The sequence below is a fragment of the Excalfactoria chinensis genome, chromosome 15 (assembly GCF_039878825.1).
Source record: "Excalfactoria chinensis isolate bCotChi1 chromosome 15, bCotChi1.hap2, whole genome shotgun sequence".
Lineage (NCBI taxonomy): Eukaryota > Metazoa > Chordata > Aves > Galliformes > Phasianidae > Excalfactoria > Excalfactoria chinensis.
In genome coordinates, this window is record NC_092839.1 from 2,580,293 (window position 1) to 2,606,200 (window position 25,908).

Below are 25,908 nucleotides of genomic sequence, written 5' to 3' on the forward strand. Positions count from 1 at the left end.
TTCATAATCATTTTGCATGTAGATGAGCTTATAATGCAACCACGGTTCTAAATCAAACCCAGGAGACACATTACTGCTGTTTGCTTGAGCTTTCAGAGTGACTGAGCCACACAGAAATGCCTTTCTGTCTCCTAGATGGGGCCAATTAACCTTATGAAGATGCTCTCCCTCTCACAACGGCTTGTTTGTTTATTTGGGCTCTGCTGGTTGCTGCTGTTTTCCATCTGGAAGATGGAGCTGAGTCAGAGAGAGATGGTGGACACTAGATGCAGAGGAAGGTAAACCAGGCTTGGAAGAGTCTGTATTGGTCTGCAGTGCATTAAGAGAGACTGAGGTTTAAGAGCTGTTTTTGCCATGTGGTTTCATCGGTGTCCTATGACTCCCATGGCAGCGACGTGCCCTCTGCTGCTGAGCTGCTGCCCTGCAGGCCTGCAGTGCCAGCCATGCTGGCACCACAGTGACACAGGATCTGAGGTGGCAGCCTTGCGGGGTCTGCTGTGACAGAGATGTGCAGCCCATGGGGCCAGCAATGTGGGACCCCAGGGGTCAGTGATGTTGCCTCCAGGCATGAGTTCACAACAGCTATGCTTCATGGTGCAGCACATCCCAGCCATGGTACTCAAGCACACACATCCCTGCACTGTTCCCTGGCACCCTCTGCTTTTGCCCTAAGCCTGAAGCAGCCTGGATCTGAGCTGCACTAGAAAGCTCCTTCAGCTCCCAGCGCTAAGGCCACTAGCTGGCTGCACAGGGGTGACTCAGGGCTGGTGTCCCTGAATCCTGATACCTCCCTTGATTAAGTAGCATGGACTGGGGTGAGAGTACCTGTGTGGGCACAGGACACAGCAGCCCATCCTATGCTCAGGCAGCTGGGGGTGGCAGAACGACACCAGTGCTCTGTGGGAACACAAGGGCTGGTGACAGCACCCAACAAGCAGGTCTGCTTCTTTTTTTCTCCTGCATGGAGATGGATGCAGAGAAGGACTGGGAGCACAGCTGGGCTTCAGGTCAGCCCAACGCTTCTGAATGGGAACTCATTGATTGCACAGGACATCACAAAGCCTCAGGAGCTGCCTTCACTGTGGCTGACATCCACAGGGTCTGTGGCAGGCAGTGGCCAAGGGGCACCTGGAATAGGAAAGCCAACACTTAAGGTGGTGGCTGCAACACACTAATGAGAAGACGACTAAAAAGGCAGTCTTTATTCCAGCTTTTTTGTTTTTTTTCATAGAGATTTTTTATTGTTTATTTTTAAACAGACTCAGTTTAGATTTTTGTTTTCTACAATAATTCAATGTAAAAATCCCAGTACAATATACAACAGTTTGGACATTTGGAATAAGAAATCCAGCTTGGGGAGACACGTAAGTTCAGCTAGGTTCTAACACAGGTAGGAAATTCTCTCCACCCTCTCCCAAGTTCACCAGCCAGGAAGGCATTTGGATGGGAACCCTTTACAAATGTCACCCTGCCCCATCCAGACTCTGGCTGCCTGTGTTGCAGTGGGACACATCACCACAGGAAGGGGCAGAGACCCTGCTCCTCCATGGGGTGGTTGGGAGCCTCCAGCGTTACAAGGCAAAGTCTGCATCAAGTGAGCCGGCTGGCCTTTGTGCGTGAAGGATGTAGGATGCTCTGAGAGGGTCCTCCAGGAAGGTCCCTCAGGGTCTGGGGCTCCCATGGGATGGAGAGGTCTGGAGAAGGCAGGCCTGTCCTCCCCTAGGCAGTGACAGCAGTTTGTGCCCTGCTGCAGTCGAAGGTGGTTGGGAGGGAACAGTCATGCCTTTGCATGGCCCAATCCAAGGGAAGAAAAACAATGATGCAAGGGTTGCTGGCTTGAGGGGCTGAGCGATTCTCAGGGTATCTCACTGGTTTGGGATCTGGCAGTCCTTCAGGAAGCCACTTTGGCTCGACCCATGGTACTCAACCAACTTGGGATGGTCCTGATTGAGCAGCCTGGAATGGTCCCACTCAAGCTACACGGGGCGGTTCTGCTTGAGCAACACGTGAAGGCCATGCTCAAGCTACATGGGATGATTCTGCTTAAGCAGCCTGGTGTGGTCCTGCTTGAGCAGTGTGGAATGGTCATGCTGGAGCAGTATGGGGTGGTCCTGCTCCAGCAGCATGGAGTGATCCTGTCTGGGCAGTCTGCAATGCTCAAACAGCACAGGGTGGTCCTGCTTGAGTACCACAGAGCAAGCAGCAGTGATGGTTCCTCATATCCCACAAACGTCGCATTCAAAGCCATGTCTGGCCTTTCTTGACTCTCTAGGAAATCCTCCATTGTTTGGAGAAATCTCCTACAGGTATGAGTCCTTCAATGGATTCCAGGAGACTCTGACTGAGCTCCCATGTTCCATAGGGTTATTGCTAACAAGTCAGAACACCAGTGACTTCAGCTGAGTTTTGTGATCTTCCAAGAGCAGAAATCCTCCCACTTCCCCAGTGACCAGTTCCAGCTGTACAGCTCAAGGAAGAAATGTTTCCTGATGTCCAGCAGGAATCCTCCAACCTGTAAGCTATGGCTATCACTGCTGCTATGCAACTGTCATGAGTAGTAGGGATAGGGGGGGAGGCTGGCCCTCCATCCAACCTAGCCCCAGATCACAATCCCAGCAGTAAGGTCTCTGCCCTTCCTGCTTGCAACAGGGATGTCTGTGCTGGAAGTGGCTTTCCTGGGTTGGTGAGGGATGGGATACAAGGCAAAAGAAGGAGGAAGAGAAGGGGGCAATAACAGCAGGGGGCAGATGTGCGAAGAGTAAGAGTGCAGGAAGAATGGAGGAGAGCAAGAACGGCAGGAGGGTGGGCTGGGAGAAGATGGAAGGCAGGATGGATTGGGGAGGTGAAAGAGAATGAGAAGATGGCAAAGGAGGGAAGTATGAGTTGAGCGAGGATGAGCGGAGGTCAGGAAGAGGTGGAGGGGAAATCAGTGAAGTAGGTGGGACACTTAGAAAATGAGGAGGGATAGAGAAGTGGAAGAATAGGATGAGAAAGTGAAACTGGGAGGTGATCAATGATAAGGGATGGTGAGATAGCAGGAGAAAAGGTATGAGGAGAGACAGGGCAACAGCCAGAGCTGAAAGAGTATGAAAAGGGATGGGGAAGGATGGAAGGAGGAGATGGGCAGAAGGGACAGAAACTGAGATGGGAGAAGAGGTGAGAGACGGAGGAAAGAAAAGCAATAGGAGATGGTGGAAAGCAGAGGAGGACAGTGAGATACAGGAGAAGATGGAAAGTGAAGGATGACAAAAAGACTATGAAAGGTTGCAGGAGGATGAGGAGAACTGGACAGGTGTTAAGGATGAGGAACAGGAGGCACTGGGGAGTTGAAAGGGATTGGGGACAGCAGGAGCTGGAGGAGAATGAAGGAGCATAGAAAAACAGGCAGTAGAAGAAGACAGGAGGAGAGATGGTAGGTGATAGAGGAGAAGGAGGAGAGGGAATAATGATGAAGAGGTATCAGGAGATGATGGGAAATCAGAATATCATAGAATCTTGTAGGTTGGAAGGGTCCTTTAAAGGTCATCTAGTCCAACTGTCCTCCAGGGAACAGGAACATCTACAGCTAGAAGAGATAGACGAGAGACTGAGAGGTGTTCAAAAGTAAGAGAAAGACAGAGATTGGTGGGAGATGGAGAAAGGTGTGAGAAGATGTTGGGAAATGGAGAAGGGGTTGGAAATGTTGACAGCTGGAGGTGCAGGGCAAAAGTGGGAGGTGAGAATGGATTTTGAGGTGGGGAAGTGGAGGAGGATGAGGGAGGAGAATGGAGGAGGTAGAGGTGGATGGATAAAGATAGGGAGGGGAAATGAAATAAAGCAGGATGTGATGATGGTGGGAGCTCATGGAGGATGAGAAGGGATGGTGAGATGTTGACATGAGGAATAAGAAAGGAAACTACAAGGTAATGGAGGATGAGGACAGATGAGACAGGGAGGTGGGAGGAAGAAAAGATGGGATATCGATGAGGATAACAAGGGATGGGATGGGATGTGGTGGGAGATGGAGGAACGCAGGAAGGAGAGATGGGAGATGGGCAATGGAAGAACATGGCAGGGAAGAATGAAATGCAGAGGTGACAGGAGTGAGGGGACGTGGTGGCTGACAGACAAGCACAGGAAGAATGGGGACATGGTGAGTGATGGAGGAGCACAGGAAGGATGAATAGGACATGGTGGGCAATGGAGGAACAAGGCAGGGAGGGATCAGATGCAGAGGTGAGGTGACAGGTCACAGGAAGGAGGAATGGGAGGTAGGTGATGGTAAAACACAGGAAGGGACAGGATGTGGTGGGTGAAGAGGGAGCAAGGAAAGAGGATGTGGCAGGTGATGGGAGAATAGAGAAATGAAGGATGGTGGAAGGAAGAATGAATAGGAGGTTATGGGTGATGGAGAAGCAGTTAGGGGAAATGAAACATGATGAGTGATGGAGGAGCATGGAGGAAGAGATGGGGAACAGTGGGCAACGGAAGCTCTGGAAGGGGGGGATATGGTAGAAAATGAAAGTGCAGAGGAAGAGAGGTGGATTGTGGAGGGCAGTGGAACATGGGAAGCAGAAAAGAGATATGTGGATGATGTAGGAGCAGAATAAAGTGGTGTGGGATACCATGTCCAATGGAAGAGCACATGAAAGTGGAAAGAGATGTGACTGAGGATAATAATAAGAAGAAGAACAATAAGAAGGGATGGGACTTGTTGGGGGACTGAGAAGCAGGAACAGAAGGGATGGAATACAAAAGATAGTGAAGGAGCATAAGGAGGGGTGTGACACAGGAGGTGGTGGAGGAGCTCAGGGAGGGGAGGTTTCATACAGTGAACCTGGGACCTGCAGGTGATGAGGGCAGGAAGCTGGGGCAGTGATGTGGGGTCTGTGCACAGGTTGGAGTGAGCAGCTAGGCAGGATGGGGCAGGGAGGCATGAGAAACACCAGCAACATGAGAACACGGAGCTAAGAGGTGTCTGTGTGGGGTGAGAGTCCATGAGGACACGGGGGTGATGGCAGGGAGCCATGCGGCACAGCCATGGTCAGCACTTGGAGATGGGGAGTGGATGGGACACCAGGTGTGGGCAGCTGGCAGGGATATTGAGGACAGGACCTCCCACCCCCTGCTGTCCCTGCAGCCTGGGAAAGCAGCACCGAGGGTGCGGGAGGGTTTGCAGGGCTTTTATTCATCACACGACAAGCAGGCACAGCACAGGGCGGGCAGGCGCTGTCATCAGGGCAGAGCGAGCCCTTCATGTGACCTTGGGGCAGGGACAGGGACTGCAGAGAGGACAGGGGCAGATGCTGCAGGGGCTGAGGCCAAACCTGGCACCTCCACAGCGTATTGTATCCCCATCTTCCCAGGCTTGGCCAAAGCAGCTCCTGCCTCTCTGTAACGCTGCCTTCACAAAGCCCCTGCCATCCCCTGTCCCTGTTCCCATCCTCGTGGGTAACACCCAGCACCGCTATTTACAGAGTAAGACAGAACTGACTAATATTACAAATAATTAAAAGGCGGTTGTAAAAATGAGAAAGAAAACAAAAACAAACAAAAAAAACCCAACACACATTCTAAAAGTAGAGTCTTTAAAAAACAAAACAAAGCCTAGTTTTCAAGGAAAATGCTAAAAACCACCCCGAAAGGATCTATGTACAGCAGGAGAATGCCGGCGGCAGTGCCGGGGATGTGAGGGTGGCAGGCAGGGATGCTGCCTGGCCTTGGCTGCTGGTGCTGGGGGCAATGCCTGCCCCACGGCTGGGTGACAAGGACCTCGTGGGGCCGGCCAGGTGCCCTCGGAGTGAAAGGCCATCAGTGCTGGGCCGCCTGGCCCTGGCTCATGCTGGTGTGTCCGGAGACACAGGCAGTGAGCAGCCATCGCGGAGATGCTGACGGAGGCTGCGACGTGGCAGTGATGCAGCCGTCCTGCTGCGGGCAGTGTGCGGCTGGACGGGAGGGGGCAGCAGCTGCGGCAGAAGGAGCAGTTTCTGAGTGTGGCTGTGAGATGACAGCAGCACACAGAGCCCCTGCAGCGATGTACACAACATGAGAACAACGCCCACAGGCTCTGGAGCGGCGTAGAGAGCCCCAAGGGTAACGTGCAGAGCCCCAGAGCACTGTACACAGCCCCTGAGCAATGCAGAGGTCTCTGGAGCTGTGTACAGAGCCCCCAAAACAGTGTACATAGCCCATAAAGCAATGCACAGTGCCCCAGGGCATTGCACACAGCCCCGGAGCCATGTGCAGAGCTCTCGGGACCATGCACAGAGCCCCTGGAGCATCGTACAGAGCCTCAGGACAACGCATGGAGCCCTTGGGGCCATGCACAGAGCCCTTGGGGCACCATACACAGGCTCAGAACAATGCACAGAGGCTCTGGAGCAATGCCCAGAGCCCCCACAAGCAATGCCTGCAGCTCCAGCAGGCAGAGGCACCTGCAGGCAGTTCCATCTGTGCAAATCCCTGCCCAGCCTCTGGCACGCAGCTCAAAAATAGGTCAAGCAGCCACCTCGGAAATTTCCCTTCTTGCCTGGCACCAACACTGCCAGGATGCTGCTCTCCTCCCTCCCTGGATAAGGCTTTTCCCCATGGTGATGACCCAACCTCTGGGCAGTGGAAGCTGCGAACCACAATGCAGCCTCCCAGCCCACAATCTCTTAATCCAATTGGTACATCTCCAATTTAGCTCATTTCGGTACGTTTGGTTTAAATGCACTTGGTTTTACATTGCAGGCTGTTCGGAATTGGGTAGAGCTGAAAGCAGATGGAGAAATTGAAAAACAAAAATAGAGCGAGGAATATGGAAATTCAGCACTTGGAAGAACAAATAACTACAAGTGGCCTCAGGCAGGGAGGCGGGGGCTCAGCAGGGCTTAGGCTGCAGGAGGGGGGGGGTCCCACACACGTGCATCCAGCACCCGTCCCAGAAGCCGGATGGGAATGCCTCCACACACCGCCCAGCCCGGGGACCCCCCCGCCTTCCTCCTTCACATGGCTGATGCAACCACCCTGCAAGCAGAGCTGGCAGGGATGCACCCAGCATTGGCCACGGGGCGGATCCATCTGTCAAATCCAACCCCTGCCGAGCTTCACCCCTCCCTGGACCAGCAGCATCACAGCCACCGCCTCACACAGCAGCTGTCCCCTTCACAGAACCACTGCAGGGATCCCGGTGCTTCCCATCCTGCCTGTGCCACAGCCACCCCGGTGGGATGCCCTACTGCTGCCGGCAGCCTCCACCGCCCGGCGCTCTTCACCATCTGCTTCCTAAGCATCCCCACAAGTGAGGGGATGGTTAGGAGACAGATGTATCCCCAAGGGGGGCCCCGTGGGCTTTCTTGGGGAAGGAGAGTGGGAAGCAGGCCAGGCTGTGCACCCCATCTCAGTCCTCACTCACTCAGCGGCCCGGGCTTCTCCTCCGCCCTGGGGATGTCTATGGGGTGCAGCCTGCACTTGGAGGGCGAGTGGCGGGCGGCGGAGCGGGATGGCCGGGCAAAGCAGGAGGTGAGGGACTGTGAGCTGCAGTCGCATGCCATGTCCTGCAAAGAAAGATTGAAGGGCAGTTAGAGAGGGCTGCAGCCATCCCCACCACACAGCCTGGCACATGGGGGCCCCCCCACCTCATTACCTCGTTGGCCATGGCTGAGATGAAGTCAGGGTCCCGGGGGAATGCCTCTTTGCTCCCTTGGCCAGGGGATATCAGCTTGGGGTCCTCACAGCTGCTTTGCTTGAGGACTTTTTTGCTCAGGATGCGGGAGGTGCTCTCGGTGGGGTGGTAGGAGGCCAGGCTGGAATGCTCGGTCTTCTTGGAGCCCTCCTCCCCACCACCAGCATCCTTCTTCTCTGGGGGGGCCGTGGGGCTCTGCGCCCGCCCACAAACATTCCTGAAGAACTCCTGCACCAGGCCGTACTTGGGGGCCTCGGCCTTGGCCCTGCTGCCCTCAGGGCAGCCTGGCTTCCAGATGGACTCAGTGCTGCCCGCGTGCTCCACCACGCTGAAGAGGCTGGACAGGCCATCGTTAATGTTGCTGAGGACGGGGCTGTCACGGGTGGTGGTGGAGCGGGCCCAGGCGGAGCCATTCTGCTTGCCTTGGTGCAGGTTCCAAAGGCTCCTGTCCTTGGAGGCATCCAGCTTGGAGGAAGACCTCCGCTGCAGCTTTGGTGAGCCGTACTTGGGTGAACAGCATGGCCGCTCGATCCTGGCGTGCACCTTGTCCAGGGAGGTGGAGATCTGTTTGCCACGCACTGAGACGAGCGAGGAGCTGCGCGGGGACCAGCTCTTGCCGTGCAGGCTGCCACGTGGCAGGTCTGTCTGCAGGCCCACGCTCACTGTCTGTGTGGTCTGTGTCCCCACGTGGGCCAGCCCCACGGTCTGGCTCGAGGTGCTCTTCACTTTCCTCTCCAGTGAGCTGGAGCGGATGGCCTGTCGCACGCAGTTGGTGATCTCCTTCATGTCGTCGCTCATATTGCCAGAGATCTCCAGGTCGTGCAGTGAGGGAGGGAAGCGGGGCACTGGTGGCACCGTGCTCTCCCCTGTGCTGCTATCAAGCAGCTCTCTCTGCTGCTTGGAGAAGTTGCACAACCACTGGCTGTACGTGCTCTCTGCCCTGGCTGACTCTTCAGGCTCCTTGGGCTTGGCCATGGTGAACAAGAAGCCAGGCTCAATCATGATCTTCCCCTCCTTGTTGTGCACCACAGCTGCCTCCAGGCGCCGCACCACAGGAGGGCTGTAGTAGATGCGGATGCCTGTCTTGTCAGGTGCTGTATAGCTCCTCTGCATCTGCTTCTGGGCTGGGTCATGACCCGAGAGGCTGCTGGCTCGTGAGTAGTCCCAGGAGGAGATGCCCAGCTTCTCCTTGGCCAGGCTGTCGGAGACGGGTTGCTCGATATTCACATAGGTACAGTTTGGGGGAGGAAGGCCGGTGCTGTCCCGGATCCCGTTGGGCAGCAGCTGGGAGGCTGCGGATGACTTTTTGCCTCGGGAATGGTCACCCAGCCCAGGCACAGTCTTTCCAGGGAGGTAGGGAGAACAGTCGAGCAAGCTTTCAAACTCTGACATGGAGGAAACGGACTTGGTCCTGCGAGAGAAGAGAGAACAGGGCTCACCCATCCAGGCAGTGGGACAGGGTGATGATGTGGGGTGCTGGAGACACCACCCCAATGGGACCCTGCTGGGCACCCAGCCCTGCTCACTGCCTCCAGGATGACAATCCTGGACCACAGCTTTGCCCAGATGGAGCTGGATGCCGATCCAGCTATGAGAGTCACTGATAATCCCCACAGTCTGGGGATGATGGCCACCACCATGCTCACCTTTTTAAGTTGGTTCCCTTGGCATCTTCTTCAGAGATTGTCTCTTTGTCTGTGATTTTTTCATTCAGAGCCTAGGAGGACACAGAAGCATGCTCTGGTGGAGTCAGGCACAGGACCACAACACACAGGTGTGTTGGAGTAGGGGCTGCACCCTGCTCCACTCCAGCAGCACCTCCCCAAACACAGTCGGGTCCTGCACCTCAATCCCAAAGTTACACAGGGCTCACTCTGCCCACAGCTATTCTCTTAACAACTTTCTGAAGCCCCTGGGGATTGGCACAGCAAGATGAGCCATGCTCTCTGTTGTCTCCATCTACTTAATGCCCCCTTGCAACTGCTTGAGTCTGCTCTTCAGGGAATGTTGCTGCGGGGTACACCCAACCTCCATCTAATTCTTAGCATAGACCTGAGCCCAACAGGAAGCCACAACACATGTAGTTGTCTTTCGCCCACCTCTTTCCAGTTGCTGCCATGCTTCTCCATTTCGGAGTGCTTCAGAGCCCACGGGTTGGCTCCTTTCTGCAACTGGAGAACACATCTGTCACCCAACATGTGCACAATGAGCAGAGGCAGATGACACATGCATGGGGACACCATACCTGGTTGAGTTTGTTCTGCAGGTCTTTCGCTTGCTGCTCTGCCTGCTGCTGCTCTTCCTTGAAGCGGGCCAGCAGCTCCACCTTCTCCTGTTTCCAGTTCTTTTCACTGATCTGCAGCTGCTTGGTCAGGTCCATGACGGCACTGTAGGATTCAGCCAGGAGATGCTGATGCTCCTCACGCTCCCTTTTCAGTGCTACCTTCCAGTCTGGTAGTGTCCGCTCCGTGATGCCTTTGCCTGCTTTTGCCTCCAGCTGCAGAAACACAGTGTTGGCAGCCACATGGTCACCCAATGGGATGGGGGCTGAATGTCCCCACCACAATCCTGACAACCCTGAGAGGGTGGCATCCCTGTGGGGTTGGCAGAGAGCACCCCAGGGATGCTGCTGCCGGTGGCCAGGATGGCATCTGGAGCAAGAGTACTGCCACCATGGAGGCTCTCCTTGCTTCTGGGGAGAAGGGTGCTGGGGACTAAAGATGGAGACTACAGAGAAACATGGCCCAAGAAGTACTGGCATCACTCTCATGAGCAGATGCACAGCTACAGGCTGCTGCCAGAATGGCATAAGGGAGCCGCAGACTGTCATCACCAGGAGCTCAGGGCAGACTGAGGCTGCGGGCTGATGGGACAGGAGAGGAAGGTTTTGGTGCTGCTGCAGCCTGGGGTAACAAGCATTGTGCATGACCAGAGCACGCTGAGCCCTGGTGCCATCCTACCCGCCCTAAGCAAGCCCATCAGAGGAATAAAGTGCATCCTCTGCTCCCACTGCAATTTTCATGCCAGCCCCGTTGCTATAGAAACTCGCCTGCTAGAGTGGTTGCTCATTGTGATTCCTGCCGTGCCATGCTTCCTCCCAGCAGCCAAGCTTTGACTGACAGTGCAGGCAGCCCCCCAAGCCCCACGTCCCCCCCACCCCAGGCTCCCACCTGGGCAATGTGGCACTTGAGCTCAGCACGCTCCATCTCCCAGGCAGCTTTGGCCTTGGTGAACTGCTGCTGCAGCTCGCCTGCACCACGCCGCTCCTCCCGCAGCTCCGTGCACAGCTCCTTCAGGGTGACCTTCATGTCCGCCAGCGTCTTGATGCACTCGTTGGGCTGTCAGGGACCAAAGGTGAACAATGGGTGCCACCTTGATGCCCCAGCTCTGCACACTGCCACCCCCACGTTACATACATGGGATGCCAGCAGGGCACGGGACCCCCCTGCAGCCCAGCAGTGACACCCAGCAAGAACCAATCCTGCCCACTCCACTCACCGTGTTGGGAGTCCAAGCGTCCCCAGAACAGGTCCTGTTGTCTGCCTGCTGCTGCGGGGTGAGCTCCTCCTCTTCCAGCAGCATGTACAGCTCCTTCATGCTGTTCACCTGCAGGACATGCCGTGGGCAGGTTGCTGAGGATCCCAGCCAGGCACTGGGGACAGCTGAGTGCCCTATTGCCCCTGCCCACAGTACCTCCAGGAAGTCATCGCCCTCGCTGTGCACCATCTTGCCCTGGCGCCAGCACTTGAGGAACCACTTGAGCTTCATGAAGAGCAGAAGGAAGCTTTGCCTGAACTGCTGCGACTCCTGCACCAGCAGGTTCTTCTCCTGGCTCCAGAACTTCTGCTCCAGCCTCCTCTGCAGGTTGAGGCTCTGCAGTTCAAACTCACGCCGCAGCAGGGCTTTCTGGTGGTCCTCCTTCAGCTGTGGAGTGATGCACTGAGCTATCAGCATCCATACAGGCGGCTGTGCCTCCTCCCAACACCAGACCCCAAATTTCATGACTATGACTCTGCCCCAGGGGGAGCTGCAGCATCCATGGGACAGTGGGGTCATAAAGGCAACAGGGGGAAGTCCTGCATGGCTCTACACCCACGTACAGAGATTGGCAGGCTCAGCCCCTACGTTTCTTGAGGACTCTTCTGAGCGTCCTCAAGCAGGTCACCAGCCTGGGGATGTCCCAGCTGTGCTCACAGGGATCCCATCTCCTGAGGGCAGCACCTGCTCACCTGGCAGATCTTCTGTGAGAAGTTGTCCACCTCGTCCTTCCGCAACTGCCTCTCCTGTGAGAGCTGCTCCTGCAGCCCCCGCAGGCTCTCATTGGCCTCTGACAGCACCAGCTGCAGCTCCTTCATCTGCAAAGGGATGGAGAGGGTAGTGGGTACCCACCGGGCAGGGCTCAGCATCTCTATATAGCTCCCTGACCCCGCATCACTCCCACTGGGGCACCAAGCTCCACCTGGGGCATCACCAACCCTCCAGCCCCACTGAGGGGACACAGCTCCTTCTCCACTCTGGGACAGGTGGCTTCATACCTCGGTGGCATAGGAGTCGTTCTCATCAGGCCGGCAGGTTTTGTAGCTCCGGGAATGTGTGGGGTCTGTGTCCTTGGTGTGGGTGATGCGGTAAGGGTCGGCGTCCCTAAAATCAGGCTGCTGCATGCGTGGGCAAGTTAATGAGAACAAACCAAAAGAGCGGGAAGAAAAGAAAGCCAGAAAACAAAACAATGGGTTTCCGAAACAGTAAAGAACTACAAGACAACAAAAAGGATGATGAGGAGAAGGAACTTCATCACCATGGCGGGAGACAATGCGGAAACCAAAAGGAAACACAGGATGAGACACGTGGCCTGGATTGTTTGGGAAAAGGAAGGGAAAAAAAGAGAGAAAGAGGGAAAAAATGTGCAAACACCAGTTACGGTGCCATGCAGTGACTAGGGGGGACCGGGACCTGGGGCTGGTGGGACTGCAGTCCAGCAGCATGCAGAAAAATAGGACTCTGAACAAGTGAGTGTGCTCCAGAAAGGGGCTCGTGCCCATGATAGGACCCACGTCCCCAGTCACGTCCCCATCCCTGGCTGTCCTGGTGAGGAGGTGCACGGGATGCTCACCGTGGATGTGCTCCCCATCAGACTCAAATTTGCCTGGCCATTTCTGCTCTGCAAATTACCCTGTTTGGGACTTATCTCAGTGCATGCCATAAGGCTTTTTCCAAGCTGGCTGCCTGCAATTCAGGGGGCTCTTAGGATGCCGCCCATCCCAATAAGCAGAGAGCATCAGAGGAGGGGACACTTGGCTCTGCAGGGAGCCTGGTGGCAGTGGAGGGGAGCAGCTGGGCCACCAGCCCTGTCTGGGCAACTGCACAGCGATGGGACAGCACTGCAGCCACACAGACTCCTGCTGCACACACTCTGTTGGAGCAGAGTCCTATCTTGTCCCAGGTGCCACGGCATGCAGCGAGGCGAGCATTAGTTTGGGGATTGCTCTGGAGAGGCACGAGGAGGGGTATGTTACAGGTTGGGGTTTGTTCTGTTAAAGCAGGAAGAAAAAGGCAAAAAAGTGGCAAATAAAGCAACAAGTGCTGTGGGGCGGCCATGGGTCGTGGGAAGGAGCCCCGTACCTGCAAGTCAGAGCCATGCTCCTTCTGCAGCCCCTCTTTGGTGGCCTCGTGGCTGCTGGAGAAGTGGAAGGAGCCGGAGTGCTCCTTGAGGCCGCTGGAGAGGAGGTCCACCTTCCGCATGAAGCAGCCCAGGTCCTGCTGCAGCACACCCAGCCTCATGAGGAGCACATTCATCAGCTTGGCGTCGCTGGGGCTCTCGCTGCTGTTATCCAGGGCCTCAGCCAGCAGCCCCCCCACGCACTCGTTGTCCAGGCACACCTTCAAGCTGGAGGTGAAGCCATTGGCATCTGAAATCAAGATGTCAATGGCTTTGCTGACGAGAGCTGCTTGGTCCCGGATGCCCAGCAGGGTCTCCAAGTCCTTGGCCTTAAGCAGCTTGCCGCTGGAACCGCCGTCCAGCACCCTGTCCTGCACCTCAGCCTCACTGCCACGCTCGTCCCTCCAGCCAGCAGTGGGCACACACTGCGCTGAGTCGCCGGCCTCAGCATCGGTCTCCAGCATGGGCCGGGTGGTCTGGCAGGAGGCGAGGTCACAGCGCTGCAGGTTGGAGAGGAGAACTCTGTTCTCGTACTGCAGCTTCTTCACCTTGCCGCTCAGCTCGCTGATCTGCACCTTAGCCGTGGCCAGCTCCTCCTGCGAGGGCTCGCTGACCACCGAGCAGCTGTCCTCCGACAGCGTCACATCCAGCTCGTGGTCCGACTTGTATTTGTTGAGCTCGTTCAGCAGGAGCTTGTTCTGGTCCTCCAGCTCCAGCAGTGAGCGGCGCAGCAGGTCGGCCTCCTCCTCCACAAACTGCAGGTGCCGCCGCAGCTCTGCCACCGTGTCCCCCGCGTCCCCGCAGGCCGAAGTGCAGGCCAGGAACCGCAGATCCTGCCCCGGCAGCTCCCTGTCTCCCTGGCCCTTCATGTCGTCCATCTCAGCCCGCAGGCCGCGGTTCTCCACCTCCAGCTCCACAATCCTGCGGCTGAGGATGTTGGCTTCTTCTTCCACCAGCTTGAGGTGGACCTTGAGCTCAGCCTCGCGTGAGTGGGGTGAGTCGGCAAGCTCCTCCACAGACAGGGAGCTGTCGAGGTCCCCATAGAGGGATCTGTACTTCAGAAGCTCCTCCTTCATGCCATCGTTCTCCTTGGCCAGCTTGGTCAGCTTCTTGCACATCAGGGCTGACTCCTCCTTGGCAAAGTGCAGCTGGCACTTCAGATCTGCACTGTCCTCCTGGGGACAGAGAGGGTAGAAGTGTTAGGGTGACAGGCTGAGAGGTGGTGGCTCTGAGGGACGTGGAGCACAGACATGAAGTGGTGGACCTGGCCTTGACACCACCCAAGATGGGGAGGAAAGCTGCCAGATGCCATAGGAGCAAACTCCAGCCACCAACAGACTTCCCCTCCCTCTGCTTTGTGGTGGCAGAGCAGCCACGTGTGTTTGTTTTTTACTCAAGGGTTGGAAGCCTCCCATGGTCCCACCCCTCACCCAGCCTCTTTCCCCCCAGCCACCCATCCCCACCCCCACCCTGTACCTCACAGCCCCAGCCAGGACACTGGCCCTGCCCAGGCTCCTTTGCTTCCCCTTTGCTTGGAGCTGTGACTTTACATTTATCAACAACCAGCTCTGCTCTTTGCTCTGAGAGACCATTGCTCAGCTATGGAAACGTTTCTGGACAGAGGGCCAGGATTTCCTGATTCCCAGCTCGTGACTTCCTGTCCAGTGTGCTCACTCTGGCACAGTATCTGCCCAGGGAGGGACCCACCAGCATCACCCACCAGGTGGCACCCACCTCCAGCTCCCCCTGCCCCCAGCACCCCAGTGCCCCCCCCCCCCAGCATAGCAGAGGTGCCTACAAAGCTCCAGGAGCCACCGAAAATTGTAGTACCCCCATCCCAGCAGGACCAGCACGGGTTCGGGGTGCTGCTTTATTAACCAAAATAGCCACAGGGGGGGTTGGGAGGGAGGCGGGAGCAGAGCCATGGGGCTGCTATCCCAGCCAGGCAGACATGACCTCAGTTCCTGTTTTTCCAGGAAAAAAAAAGCTGCAGCCGGGCACTTCCCCCTGCCTGAGTGACCAGCAGCACCTCAACTGCTCCTTGGGGTGGGGACAGAAGGGACAGAGCTTGGTTTTGAGTTTGTCCTCCTCCAACAACTCCATTTTCTGTGAGCGCCCAGCACTGCCAGGCAGGAAAGGAACACAAGAAGCTACTAATAAGTCACAGATAGCTGTGCCTGGAGGCACCCGGCCATGCTGCACAGGAAGCAAACAGGGACTGGGGGATGCTGCCAGCCCCATTGACAACCCAGGAAGCTGAGGCTGGCTATGAACCTCCAGCACTGAGCCACAGTTGGGTCCCTCTGTCACTGACCTTCAGCCCCATATCCCTAAATTAAGGGCTCTGTGAAGATGACAGCATGGGAAGCAAGGAAGCAGAGGGGTGTTTTACTGCATTTTGTCCCCACGTGGGGTGAGATGTGATAGCAGTGACACAGTAACCCCAGAAATCCCAGGGTCACCATGATGAGATGCTTACAGCTTTATGGGGCTCCCTCCCTGCTCAGGCTTTAGGGCAGCAGCTCTACTCCCCAGAATAGATCCTGTGGCTGCCTGCCTTCAGAAGAGGATTTTTTGGGTATTAAAACACTTGCATATCTATCACCACAATGACAACTCTGCCCCTCTGAGCCCTGGTAACAGCATTAACGTCTCACAGCAGCTCAGTGCAACCGCAAGTGACAGATAAAATCCCCCTGCTGCCAGCACAGCCCCTCCCCACACCCACCCAGCAGGCTGCACAGGGCAGGGATGGTGACAGTGCTGCCACAGGACCCCAAGCTCTTGCCTCCTGGCCATTGGCACAGGCAACAATGACACATGGAAGGGGCTAAAGGCACTGCCTGCCACTGGTACTCCATTGATAAAGGAGACAAGGGACCCCTGAGGACAATGAGGATAGCTCAGCGCATCAATCCCTGCCTTGTGCAAGGGCTGGGGAAGGCAGATGAGCTCTGAGAGGAGGAGATGGCTCTGCCCTGCCCAGGATTTCCTTCCGTGCCAGGTGCAGTGACCATCAACTGGCACCATGGCCCATACCTGCACCGATGGCTTCTTCTCGGTCTTCCCAATGGAGCGAGACCCCCTTTTCTTCAGGGAATTCTGCAGAGAGAGGAGGGAGATGTAACCCACAGCCAAAGCATGGCACCCTGCTGCAGACAGACAGAGCAAGCAGGACTCTCAGCATGAGGACACTGCAGCCAGGGCACTGCAGGCTGCTCCAGTGGCTTGGGAAGGGGACAGAGCACTAGTGGGATGAGCCCCTGGTGCTGGGGGAGCCAGGGTGCCTGATGTCATGTCATGAGTTTTGGCCAGAGATGTCCCTTGCGGGCAGAGTAAGTGGAAAGGCTGAGTCATGGGCCGGATGGAGTGGGGAATCCCAGGCTGGGATGGCTTCAGGGCATCCTGGCTTGGGAGCTCCTCTGTGTCTCTCCCCTGCCCGCATGCAGATGCAGGCACATCCCAGCTGCCTTCCTCCCAACCACCCAGGGATGGGGCCACAAATGGGGAACTGGGATCAGCCACGGGCTCTCACACTGCTACAGACAGTGGCATCTGGGCAGAATGGGACACCAAGATCCCAACCCTAAATCAAAGAGTGCCTGGTAATGTCTGAGGGGCTCCCAGTTATCAATAAAGCAATGCTGGCCCCTCCTCTGGGTCCCTGGGCAGACAGGGGCCAAACCCCAGGTTAGCAGAGACTGCTGAGACACAGGGAGCCCCATATAGGAAAAAAAACCCACACAAGTTGACCTATTCCCAGTCATGCAGTGCCATGCTGTGCCTTGGTGGGCGATGCAGTGAGGCTGAAGCCCCCCAGGCTCACAGAGCTGGGGCTGCCCCAGGCGCGTTCCCATACTGGTGTTGAGGCCCCAGCAGCCAAAGAAAGCAGCTGTGAAATGTAAGCTGCTGCCTGTGCCAAGGTGCAGGGCTCCAGCTTTCCTATTAAGGCTAAGACCAGTGCTGGAGCTGCTCGAACCCCACCCGGGGGCTGGCTGTGCCACGTCGGCATTGCTCACCCCAGTTGTGCTAGGGACAGGCATGCCCTTACCCCACAGCATAGTGGTCAGGGGACACTGCGGTCCCTGCGCCAAGGATAGAGCTGAGGGAGGGGGGGGTTCAGCCCAGGGGATGCACTGCCCATCCCACAGCAACCCAACCACGGGTAAACCTCTTTCACGTGAGAAATCAGTGGCCCCCAGGGGAAAGCCCAGCCCTGCCCAGCCTGCTGCTGTTTGCACGCTGCTAACAAGCTCTGCCACTGTTTCACATCCTACAGCAGAAGGGAGGAGGAGGCTGAGGCTGGTAACTCACCCTGTTAACTCGTTTCCTAATTAGTGTTCTGGAATAGGTGAGTAACCCCAGTGCCTGGGGAAATGCCCTTTCCAAGAGCGGATGCAAACCCATGGTGCCTGCTGCAGAGCCCAGCAGGAACTGCAGGAACACAACACTGTCCCCGCAGGGCTCATCTATGGTGACAGCCAGGATTGTACCCATTAGCATCCCACCAGCACAGACCTGCCAGCCTCAGGGAACTCAAGCAATCTCAAGCACATAGAAGCCTGTCCTGCACCAGCCAGCAGCAGCCCACTGGGGCTCACAGGGCTGCAGAAGGGACACCCCCCGTTCTATTCTCACAACCTACAGTCCCCACCCTTGTTCCTACACAGGCAGTGAAGGCATCAGGGCTGGGCAATGGCACCACATCCTCTCTGGCATGCTGCCTGCAGATCCCTGGGGACCCATTGCATCCTGGGCAGTAGGGAAGTGGGTTATGAGTGCTGTGATGGATAACATGCCTGTGCTGTCACTATGATGCCTTTCCTGTCACCAAGAAGGGATGTCCCCTCACTGCATTGGACCAGCAGCATTCCTGGCCAGGAGCTTGTTCCAGACTAATGTACCTGGAGTCCTACATAAGGATGTGAATTTCCAGGACACACACAAAGGAACCATGTGTGCCAGCCATGCCCCAAATGCTTGATCAGTGTGAAGCTGTCCCCCCTCACAGGCAATCAGGGCACAGCCAGCCCTGGGTGCAGTGCTGCCTGCACACCCCAGCATCACTCCACACAGAGCAGCACCGCTCGGGTTTCATGAGCATCTGCAGCATGGTTTGGGTTTCAGCTATATGAATGCCCTGCGGCACCAAGCCAGGCCACCTGCTGGGGGCTGAGCCTTGGGGTCACCCCCTCCACGTGCCCCCTGTGTTCCCCTCACCTCTCGGAGCTTGTCCATCTCATTCTGTACCACCTGCTTGGCCAGCTCCGTCTCGATCAGTCGCTGGCGCAGGTCCTCGTTCTCCTCCTCCAGCCTGATCCTTTTCTTTTCCACCGCCTCCAGCTCATTGTGGAGCCGCACAGAGACATCCTTGGCCACCTGGGGACACAGTGGGATTGTCACTAGGCTGGGTACAGCATGCTGGGACCACAGCACAGTGGCAGGACCTCATGGGCACCTACCATCCCCATACAATACCCCCAGAGATTGCCATAGGACTCTCTAGAGCAGACACCATGCCAGGTAACATGCTGTCCCCAGGTCATATGTCCCCTTCATCACAACTATTACTCCTGACCCTGCTTCTACTGGTCAAAGCCTGCTTTCCCCAGGCACAACGCAGTGCTGTGGGACGGATGCCTGTCAGCTTTTTGTGCTTTTTTGTCCTCCACTGTGCTGGAAAGCAGCTGCTGCATGGCTGGGAGGGGAGAGGAGCAGCCCCTCGGGAAAGGAAAGGCGAGCTGCTGCATCAGGTTACGGAAAAACTGCACAAGAGCCCCCAGAGCTGAGTGAGTCCCTGCTGCAGCCCCTGGGGGGGCATTGCTCAGGGTCAGCACAGTGCTTGGTTTCAGGCTCCTCTGTCACCTCTTTCCAAAATCTGAGCTGCTCCTTGAGCCACTCCCCAGCACTGGAAACATCCCCTGCTGCCAACACTCCTTCTGGCAGCAGCACAAGTGATCAACAAATACAACTTAACACCAGGCTGGTGGCTGGGGCAAGTGATGCGAGGCCATCTCAGAGTCATCAACTTGTCCCTGTCCCAGCCTGGGACCTTGCAAGGTTCCTACAGTGGCCAAGATGAGAAGCAGCTCCCAGGTCCACAGCTACAGAGGAAAGTTGTGCCCCAGCAACTCGCTTCCTATCTCAGCCCAATCTGCTTTGGGACAGATCCCACCCTCTGTGCACTGCCCCCAGCATCTGGGATGGGAGATGTGGGGAGCAAACCCCCCCAAGCATCACCTTGACGTCCTGCTCCAGGCTGTGGATGAGCTCTCCATCCACCTGGCCAGTCTGTGCCACACGCAGGCTGCGCCGCTCGGCCTTGCGCAGGCGGTACTGCAGGATGCGGCACGTCTTGCTGGCCTGGTCCAGCTGCTGCCGCAGCTCCTGCAGCTGGTAGACGTCCTCCTCCATGTAGACGTCCCTCATCTCCAGCATCTCGGCACGCAGCTCCTCAATCTCATCCTGCAGGGAGAGGCATGTTGGAGAGGTCAGAGCACAACCCCAGCCGGCAGCGCTGGGTCTGATGTGCCCTAGGGGATGCCAGTGACTCACGGACAACTCACCACAACCCACAGGTCCCCTGTAGGATTGGATGTGAAATCACACATGAGCCCCATAGAGCTGTGCTCTGGGGGAAGGGGCATTTTGTAGGGCTCTAGGTGAGCTGAACACCACGTGTGCTGCTGCCAGCACCTCTCGTATAAATAAACCAAAATAAAAGAGGAAGATGGGGGAGGGAAAGGATTCGCCGTGGGAGCAGCCCAGGCAGCAGTTGCAGTGAGAGAAATGTAGGTCGCCTTGGAAAAGATGTGTCAGGAGGAAGGAGGCAGGCACAGAGCAGAGAGGCAATGCAGGGACACGAGCGAGGCTGCCAGCGCTGAGCCCTGAGGCTGCCCCACTGTTTGCCACCAGGCAGCCACTGCCACAGAGGGGAGCACGAAGCTGGGCTGGCAGCGCACACAGAGCCTGGAGCTGCCCCAGATTTGGGTGGCAGCCATTCTGCCCAGCTCCAATACAAAGCCCCAGCTGCATTTTCCCTTTCTACACCGCCCCCCCCCCCCCCTCCTTAAAAACAAAGCCTGAGGGCGGCAGCTGCGGGGATCAGCCACAGTCGCACACTGTTGGCTTTTGCAGTGAGATGGCAAATTGGGGACGTCACCGAGACAATCCCTGATTATCCCAGAGCTGCCGGCACCGCAGCAGCCGTGTGGCACCATGCCGGGGCTCTGGAGCAGGCAAGAACCAGGGGGTGACCCTTGGAAGGAGCAGGGTGCTCTGGGAACTGCCAAGACTGCCCCAATGAGGGCATTGCTACAGATACACCCCATGGCTCTAAAACCCCCAGGCACAAAGCACAAGGATGAACAGCACCAGGAAACATTGCTGTGCAGGCTGTAATGCTCCCCAGGGTGACATCCCTACTGGAAATCCCACATCGACTTGGAGAAAGAAGGCTGAAATCAGCCTGGGTTGGATGGTTCGGGAAAGCTCCACCACTAAAGCTATTTGAATGGTGGCCTAAACAGGACTGTGAGGCAGCTGAGGTGCTGTATGGGACACTCCCTGCAGGGCACCCTGCAGTGCTAAGCTGAGGTAATGGGATTAGGATCGGAGAGCAGCAAGATGCCAGCAGGCTGGGGGCAGCTTAGGGCGGCTGTGCTGACACCCTCTGTGGGCAGAACAGCCCACCCTGACCACCCTGCAGCTGCACCTCTGTGGAGCTGCTGTGCATCTTTGCAAAACGCAACCAGAAAACGCAGATTAATGCGAGGGTAGAGCCAGGAGCAGAGGAAACGCTTGAGAAACAGGACTGGCATTGCAAAAGCAATGTATGTGGTGCTGAATATGGCATAGCACGGAGGTGAGGGGGGTGCCAGGAGACATGATGGGGTTTGCAGAAGCCAGTGCCTGGCTTGTATTTGCATGAGCCAAGCATTGCCTGTGGAGGAGCACAAGATAAACACAAACCCGTGAGCCTCAGAGCAACTGCATCTTTCCAGTGACGGCCCCAAAAGGCAGCACAGCGGGAGCACCATCTCCTACAAGCAGAAAGCAGTGCAGGATGCAAAGCTGGATGATGCAAATGACAGCACTGTTGGCTGTCATGCTGCTGGCAGTGCCTGCCCCGCTGGGGTTGGCAGCATTTGGCTCTGGGGCACAGCCAAGCAACAAGCACTGAACCCTGGGGACAGCCCTGTGCATACACTGAGCCCCAGAATAGGATGAAAAGAGCGAGGAGGGATGTAGGTAGGGGCAGCTATATATCCCCATCTCTGTGCAGAGCTGGGAGCAGCCCACAGAGAGCCAGGACCAGCACCCTGCAGCTGTACTGGGGCTACAGGACATGCACAGCAGCTCACAATGAACTCTGAGCCCCCACCGGACAGAGGAGGGAATTATGCTATAATTCACTAGGGAAAAAAGATAGGGACCCCACCAAGCAAGAGGGTCCTGGAACAGACCCCAGTCTACCACACGATGCAAGGCTGGTAAGGGGCACCCTGTGTGACACCACCAAGGGTTTCTCCAAGTGCTCCAAGAGCACAGCAGCTATCCTTCTCATTGTGCCTCACAGCAAAACAAAACCCAGAGCTTCCCAGCTTTGCACCTGCCCCCATAAATTACCCTGCACACAGCTGGGGGCTCACTGCTGGCTGGGCAGCGGTGATGGGAAGGGTGCTGCCAAACCCTTTGTGGGGCTGGGAACGATGAGGCCCTGGGGCTCATTCCAGCACTGCTGGTGTTTTGCTGAAAGCCTTTGTCAAATTGTTTTTCTCCTCTAAGCCTGGGGAAATCGCTGCTGCAGGGAGCAGCAGGAGAGGCAAGCTGAAATATATACATGCACCAGGTTAGTGCAGCCGAGGAAGGAGCAGCACAAGCTGGCAGCTTGCCCTGTCCACCAGGCGCAGCACCACAGTGGCACCATGCACGGCCCCACTGACAGCACCCAGTCCATCCCCATCCAAACCCCATCGCTTTAAATGAGACTTTTATCCAGCTGTAACCAAGCGATATTTCATCTGTAGCTGTTCCTGTTAGCACCAGGATGTGCCACCTCTGACAGGTCAGACAGATCAATGCCAGAGCAAAGGGGACCCTCTGAGGCATCCCTGCATGTTGCATCACAGGACAGCCTAATCACTTGGCTGAGGGTCAGCCTTCTTGGGCTCTGAAGTCCCAAATCCATGAGCTCGCACACGCTGACAGCTCCTCACATCCTGCTGCAGCCCAGCCCCCTTTTCCGTTCCTTGCTGGTCACAGAATGCTCAACAGCTTCTGCTTTTTTTTGGAGGGGAGTGCCACAAGTAAGCATGGCTGCAGTTATTCTCCAAGCCAGGAGAAAAGTGACCCTAACCCATCAGCATGGAGGATGTGGGATGCTCAAAGCACCTTCAGGAAGATTTCACCTCTCACTTCTGCTTCCCCAATCCCCTGGCACTGCAAGGGGAATACGGGGCACATGGTTGGGGGGTGCAGAGGGCAGAGCTGCCACACACAGTGGGAGTGGGGACACCAACATCCCTGCAACCCTTCTGGACGCTGCTCCATGACAGGGTTGCTCCTTGCAGCAGAACACCCCAAGCCCTGCAGCCTGCCGTGACGATCACGTGAAGATGGAGGAAGCAATTGCACGGCCAGCCGGCACAGCAGCGTTTTCACACGCATTCTTGGAAACCGGAGGGGCCTCATCTGTATTTTTCCAGCTCTCCGTAAATCAAAGCCCTTAAGCTCTTGCTGCTAATTCTGGCAGGGGTTCGGACACCAGCTGCGAGCTGGGGCTTTGCTAATGGACAAAGGGCTCGGCCAAGCATCTCCAGGGTGTTGCACCCGGCTCTCACCTCACCACAGCAATCCCCAACACGTTCCCAAGCTCTGGCACTGTGAGGCAGACCTGGCCTGTTCCCACCTGCCACACTGAAGGGATGCCACCAAACACAGCACCGACACTTTACCCCTCTCATGGTGCTGCTACAGCCTGGATAGTGGCATCAATGTCTTACCTGAGTGATACCCTGAGGAAGAAGGAAGGATGCAAAATGCCTGCAGCCCGTCAGGTCACAGCATCTATCCCCTTTCTGTCCCCAAGACCCACATCCCCAAACCTGCCCTGGCCATCACTGTGTGCCCATCAGCCAGTTGCAGGCCTGGAAAAAGGCCCCGGGGAGTCTGGGGCCCCTGTGGAGAGCAAGCACAGGGACTGGTGGAGGGAAATGAGCTGGAAAATCTCCCCCTGGGGACCTGCCAGTGTCAGGAGGCTGAGAGGACAGTGGCAGCATCCCACTCTGTGCTGTACCGTGCCATGCCATGTGCTGGGCTGTGATGGGTTTCTCCACACTGAGCTGAGCTTGGCACTGCCAGACCATCCCATGGCATGACAGGCTGTGCCAAGCCAAGCTGAGCTCAGCACCAGCTATGCTGTCCAGCTGAACCATGCCAGGCTCTGCCCAGTGATGCTGGGCTGGGCCGTGCTGGGTTGAGCTGAGGTAAGCCTTGTGTTTGCCTGTGCCACATCCATTCACACCCAGGGATGCTGTGGGATGCCACACGGTGTTGTACCCAGGGGTGCTGTGGGATGCCATGCCCAAAGCTGCTGAACTGTGCCATGCCTGGGGATGCTGTGCCTTTCCCAGGGATGCCCATAGATTCTGAGCTACACTATGCCCAAGGGTGCCATGGGGTGCTGTGCCCAAGCCATGCCATGCTACGCCCAGGGATGCTGTATTATACCCAAGGATACCCAGAGATTCTGGGCCCTGCTAAAGGATGGCAAGGATTCCCAGAGATGCTAAGACACACTGTGACTAAGAGATGCCATGGGATGCCTAAGGATGCTATGCCCTGCCCAAGAATGCCCAGGGACTCTATGCCCAGAAATGCCATACCCAAGGAGCAAGTACAATGACCACAGAAATGCTGTGTTACACCCAAGGATGCCCAGAGATGCTGAACTGTGCTACGTACAAAGATGCTGCGGGATGCCCAGAGATGCTGTCCCCTACTCAGGATGATGTGCCATGCCCAACAATGCCACGTCGAGAGATAATGAACTGTGCTGCATCTGGCATGCCGTGGGGTGCTGTGTCCCGCCCAAGGATGTCATGCTCTGCCCAAGGATGCTACAAAACGCCCAGGGATGCTGTGCTCTGCCCGGGATGCTGCGGGATGCCGTGCCCTGCCCAGGGATGCCCCGGGGATGCCGCACCCGGCGATGCCGCACCGTGCCCACCTTCAGATAGTCGTTCTCGGAGCGCAGGTCCTCCAGCTCGCGGAGCAGCCCGTCGGTGCCGGCGTCCAGCAGTTCCTCGGTGAGGTCGGAGAAGGCGAGCGAGGTGCTGAGCTGCAGGCGGCTGCTGGCCATGGAGGCGGCCGAAGGCTCCTCGGGCAGCGGCGAGGCCTCCCCGGCCGAGGGCGGCGGCGGCGGGGCGCTGCCCGGGGATTCGCTGTCGCTGCCGCTGAGCTCCAGCGACATCAGCTTCGCCTCCTCCGAGGCGCTGCAGTCCGACACCTCGGAGCTGCTGTCCGTCAGGCCGCCCCCCTGCCCGGGTCCCGGTCCCGGTCCCGGCCGCAGCGCCCCGGCCGCCGGCTCCGCCCCGCGGCACCGCCCCTTCGCCCTCGCCGCTCCGCGGCCCGCGGCCCCCCCCCTGCCGCCGCCCCGGGCCGCCGCCGCCGTCGCCCGCGGCCGCTTCTCGGGGCGCGGTTCCTTGCCGCCTCCCGCCCGCCGCGGGTGCCCGGAGCCGCCGCCCGCCGACAGCCTCGAGGCCGCCGCGGTGTGAGCGGAGCCGCCGCGCCGGCTCCTGGCCAGCGACCAGCCCGGCACCTCCTTGGGCCGCGCCGGGGACGGCGCCCGCTGCAGCTTCTTCTTCTCCGGGAGCGGCGGCGGCGGCGGCGGCGGCCCGGGCGGGCACGGCTCCGCCGGAGCGGCCTCCATGTCCCCGCTGCGCTGCGCTCGGCCCCGGCTGCGGCTGCGGCTGCCGCCCGGCTCCGCCCGCCCCGCACTGCCGGGCGGGGACGCGCGCGGGCGGCGAACAAAAGGCGGCGGAGGGGGGGGAGCGGGGGGGGCTCGGCCGATGCTGGCGGCAACAGCGACCCCTCCGCGCGGCCGGGCGGCCTCGGCATCGCCGCGGGGGAAGGCGGGGAGCCCTGCGGATGGTTCCCCCCGATGCGAGCGGTCCCTCCCGGGGCATCTCCGGCTGCACGCACCCTCGGGGGACACGTAAGGTCCCCACCTCCCCCGCATCTCCACGAGCGAGGTCCCTCAGGTATCCCATAAGGATGTGGATCTCCCCTGGGTTGGGGCCCCCCCGGGGCATCATCCGCGGAGGGGAGCGGGCTGAAAGGCCCATAAGGGTCCCCCTCAACGCATCCTCGGCATTGCAGGTCCCTCGGGGGTCCCTATAAGTGCGGGTCCCCTGGGGCAGCCTCAGCGGTACTGCTCTCAGGGGTCCAAGCGGGGGATCAGGGTCCCCAGGGCTCTCTTAACGTCCCCGTGGGTGAGAGGAATCTGCCGGGAATGGGGTGCTACCAGGACACCGCTGCTAGCGCTGGGCATCCTCCGAGACAAAGCTCTTTCGGTACCCCATGAGTGCGTGCCCCCTCGTGTCCC

At 57.7% G+C, this 25,908-nt stretch overlaps 1 protein-coding gene across 2 annotated transcripts; it reads right to left on the reverse strand.

The window, feature by feature from the left end:
* Positions 1-1,226: 1,226 nt before the first annotated feature.
* Positions 1,227-25,255, reverse strand: MTCL2 (microtubule crosslinking factor 2). Of its 2 annotated transcripts, none has more exons than XM_072349850.1 (15): positions 24,532-25,255; positions 19,542-19,766; positions 18,522-18,680; positions 16,341-16,403; positions 13,265-14,476; positions 12,181-12,300; positions 11,875-12,000; positions 11,339-11,569; positions 11,144-11,251; positions 10,816-10,983; positions 9,891-10,142; positions 9,745-9,816; positions 9,292-9,362; positions 7,607-9,056; positions 1,227-7,517 (listed from the first exon to the last, which is right to left on the reverse strand). In XM_072349850.1, the coding sequence occupies exons 1-15, from the start codon at positions 25,231-25,233 to the stop codon at positions 7,368-7,370; spliced, it is 5,109 nt and encodes a 1,702-aa protein (XP_072205951.1). In that variant the 5' UTR covers positions 25,234-25,255; the 3' UTR covers positions 1,227-7,367. The 2 variants fall into 2 exon arrangements, with proteins under 2 accessions (XP_072205951.1, XP_072205952.1); XM_072349851.1 differs by having other exon boundaries at positions 12,181-12,297; positions 24,532-24,895.
* Between the last annotated feature and the right edge of the window lie 653 nt (positions 25,256-25,908).